The sequence below is a fragment of the Centruroides sculpturatus genome, unplaced genomic scaffold (assembly GCF_000671375.1).
Source record: "Centruroides sculpturatus isolate CEXI.00-Female unplaced genomic scaffold, Cexi_2.0 scaffold1540, whole genome shotgun sequence".
Taxonomy (NCBI): Eukaryota; Metazoa; Arthropoda; class Arachnida; order Scorpiones; family Buthidae; genus Centruroides; species Centruroides sculpturatus.
In genome coordinates this window covers 158,323-162,157 of record NW_019385858.1, presented here as the reverse complement: position 1 = coordinate 162,157, position 3,835 = coordinate 158,323, and the positions used below count along the sequence as shown (strand labels likewise).

The window sequence follows — 3,835 nt, the reverse complement described above, 5'->3', positions numbered from 1 at the left end:
ATTTAAAAATAATAAATTATACATTATATTCGTTGCATGGATTGCGTCCCTGTACATAGCTTTACAATTCAGTATTTTGCGAAGAAGAAAGCTTAATATTCATCATTTGATGAATAATTTTAAGGAAGAAGAAGAATTTCTCGAGAAATATGTAGGTTACATTATTTATTATTTTTCTTTTTACGTTTTGTTTCTCTTATGTTGTTTTACAATGACTTCGTACATTAGTTATTCTGCATTAAAGACAGTACATTTCAATTACAAAATGTCTCTGCTCTGTGTTTTCGGCATAGAACTTTGGATAATTTATGCAGCGTCTCACCCGATTTGCGTACTTTTATTTTTAGTTATTTTTTTGTCACTTTTAGGAAAAAAATTGATAAACGTTTCTATTCAGTTGCAGTTTGCAAAGAATGCAACAAAATCTTTTATTGATCAACTAATGGAAAAACTCTGGGAAATTTGGCAAATATTTGAAGAAGTCAACGATAAATGGAAGGCGTTCTTACCTATTATTTACAGTTATTACGTCTACGAAACTTGCTTTCTCATATATATCGCCTTCTTCGTACGTCTTGACATAATTTTTCGTGTGGCATTCGCAATAATTGCAGTGATATTTTTAACTGGAGCAATAACAGTGTCGTGGGCATTATCAAGTTTTACCTCGATTGTGAGTATTGACGTAGGCCTAATAAATATGCGATGTAGATGTAAGTATTTAAAAAATAAACTAAAAATTTTTTTTATAAATATACTTCAGATATACGACAGTTTTATCAACATAGGAAAGTATAACCATTCTATCTTCTCGCCGATATACAGATTTAAAGTACGTTATTTATTAATCTTATTGCATATGTTTATTTTATTAATAATTGCATAATTTCAGATCATTTGTTTCATGAAGAGATTCGGAGGAAGACCTTTCGGGATATCGATGTGGGGATTTTTTTACCTCAAAAGAAATTTCTTTATAAGGGTAAATAGGTCTTATTATAGTGTCGTTTTTAGTTTTCTTAGCGAATATCGTATTCATATATTACGGTAAATGTAAATTTCCGATGAAAAATACAAATTGCAATCACAGTTAATAATTCTTATTTTCTTATGAATTGGTTATTGGAACGTGGATTAAATGGATAGCAGCAACGCGTAATCATTTCTTAAAATATTATAAAATTAGTTATAATGCTTTAATTCAAAATGCATTTTCAGTATGGTGTTTAAAGAAACAGAAATATTTAGAAATAATCATAAATACATAAAGTATTTTTGGTGCGGTTTTATTTATTATACTTTGAATTGTTTTCAGGTGGTGAGTGGATTGTATTCGTTTTTCTCTACTCTAATTGAATTGACCGGTGTTCTACGAAATAAAAGATGCTCTGCTGAAAGCTCTTTAAACTATACGTTTAAGAATAAAACAAATTATTGAAAGTTTTTATATCGGCAAATTTACTGGCGAACTTTTTATGTAGGACAGCCATTAACTTTTACTGAAGAAGTACGGAAATTTTATTGTTAATCCGTTAGTGACTGACAAATAACGTGTTCCAACAAATTAATGAACAATACTTTTAGCAAGAAATTCGACGATATAAAGTAAAAAGCTTACTGTTTGTTTAGATCGGTGAATGTAATTTTTTTTTACATTGATACAATCCTTACTAATATAATCTGGATTGCAGGCTATGTTATATCCTAGTGCTGCAGTTTAAAGCCAACAAATCTGACTCAAAACTCGAAGCTGACCAATTGAGATGGACAATGTCAATATGTCAATGTGGTCGAAAGAATTTTCAAGATCGAAGGAAAAAATGTATTTGTTACAAACACAGTTTGCCAAATACTCGAATATTATAAGATTTTACTCAAAACTTTAATACATTGCTCGGAACATTGATAACTATAAAGAAACCAAAATTCCTTTAAACTCGAGTTGTGCGCAGTTTCCAATTCAAACTGGGTTACAACGTGGGTCAATTATCTTTAAGTTCGTCGAAATTTCTGAAATTACAGAAAAAATTTTATAAATTGTTACGAAACTTAGAATACTTTTAAACTCGAGTTTTACACACTTTCCAATTCAAACTGGATTACAACGAGGGTCAATTATCTTTAAGTTCGTCGAAATTTCTGAAATTACAGAAAAAATTTTATAAATTATTACGAAAGTTAGAGATAATGTATTAATAATTTTAATATTCGCATCTTTTTACTGAAATATTTTCTCAAAGGCATATTACTCGTGTTAACGTAATAATTTGCTTTATTTTGTAGTTTGAAAACATGTCATATATTTAGTGTTGTGTAAACTATTTAGAAAAACAATAGACACACACAGAACAGTTATGTACAGTATATAGTTATAAGAAGCAAAACACCGCATTAATTTAGATGCATTCGCCTGCATTAATATACTGCAAAAATTTTTAGTATTTTTAGAATGATGTGCTTGCTGATTTCTAATAAATAACGAAACAAATGTAATTGATTTATTCTAATAGCAGCGTTTTGTTATAAATTAACCCTTATTGCAAATAATTTTTATAGTGAATAAAACAGTACTAAAATGGCGCCACTGTAAAAATAAAAGTAAAAATAAAAAGTTTTACACCTCTATTTTTTATTCTTTTACTACATTGTTATCTGATATGTTTTGTTCTACAGGTAGAATATAACGATTCTTGTGCGAAAGTACTTAGTAAAGAAAAACACATACAGTAATTGAATCTAGTACTAGTAAATAAAAGTACTTAAATCAGAGAATTTAAAAATTAAAGTCGTTATAATATTCTTTATTATACAGGAAATTAGTTTCATAATTTAAAAGTATAAAATTTAATTATTTAATGTAGAAATGTAATCTGTAAATTTTTCCATTATTTACAATTTATGCTAAACAAATGTACTGTACCTGAGCAGGTTTAAATATAAATTGAATTGTATAAAAGTTTGAAATATGTAAAATTCGAGTGAATTTTTACAGCGTTATCGTTAAATAAATTTACAACAAAAGAAATTTTATTACAGTGCAATTTATCGTCTCGTCACTTTGTAGTGTTATTATTACAGTACAATTATCAGACGATTATCGAGATAAACGTAATTGAATACCATGAAATAATTACGAAGAAATTATATCGAATTGATTGTAATAAATTTCATCTCTGCTTTAAATAGAAGCCTATTTATCGATTTTTTAGAGTAATTCTCTGTGATTATGAAACTTAAATCTTATATAAATTCAATTTTATAAATGTCGTAAAACTTTTCGATCAATGAATATTGGTTTTCAATTTAGGAAATGCAAATGGAAATAAAATTTATGAAAACGTAGATATACATTATTAAATTAAAAGAATATATTTATTATGTTTACCAGAGTAGTAGTGGTTTGAGCCAGACTGATCACAAAATTAATTTTTCGATCACAAATCTTAATTGGATTAATTTAATTTTAACAATAAGGAAAGTTTAATATATTTTTTATAATTATCAGATTTATTATTTTGCAATAATAATTTTTACAATTCGTTCTAATATAACACAGAACAACTTAAAATAATATTACAGCAATAAGACAAAATAAAAATAGGGAAATAGTTCGATATAATAATTATTTAAATTATATTTCCTACTTATTTATTAAATACCTGCCTATACAATGTATTGATTTTGAAAAAATGTGTTTTTTCTTTAATTAAGAATTGTTCGTAAGATAAAATATCGCGAAAAGAACAATGCTTTTTAAAAGAGTATTTTTTATCTGTACATTTTAAAATAAAAATAACTGATTATACGTTGTAAAATAATTTAATAAGTTTTGTAA

At 26.4% G+C, this 3,835-nt stretch overlaps 1 protein-coding gene across 1 annotated transcript; it reads left to right on the top strand.

The window, feature by feature from the left end:
- The first annotated feature begins 315 nt into the window (after positions 1-315).
- Positions 316-1,438, top strand: LOC111642565. The gene is made up of 4 exons (XM_023388922.1): positions 316-673; positions 764-832; positions 893-982; positions 1,316-1,438. Exons 1-4 carry the CDS (start codon positions 443-445, stop codon positions 1,436-1,438), a joined length of 513 nt encoding a protein of 170 aa, XP_023244690.1. The 5' UTR covers positions 316-442.
- The last annotated feature ends 2,397 nt before the right edge of the window (positions 1,439-3,835 follow it).

Excerpts from the sequence above, each read along its gene's own strand:
- LOC111642565 (XM_023388922.1), top strand. The coding sequence starts at position 443 with ATGGAAAAACTCTGGGAAATTTGGCAAATATTTGAAGAAGTCAACGAT. Across the intron at positions 674-763 it reads TATCAAGTTTTACCTCGATT|ATATACGACAGTTTTATCAA; the intron begins GTGAGTATTGAC and ends AATATACTTCAG. Across the intron at positions 983-1,315 it reads AAAGAAATTTCTTTATAAGG|GTGGTGAGTGGATTGTATTC; the intron begins GTAAATAGGTCT and ends AATTGTTTTCAG.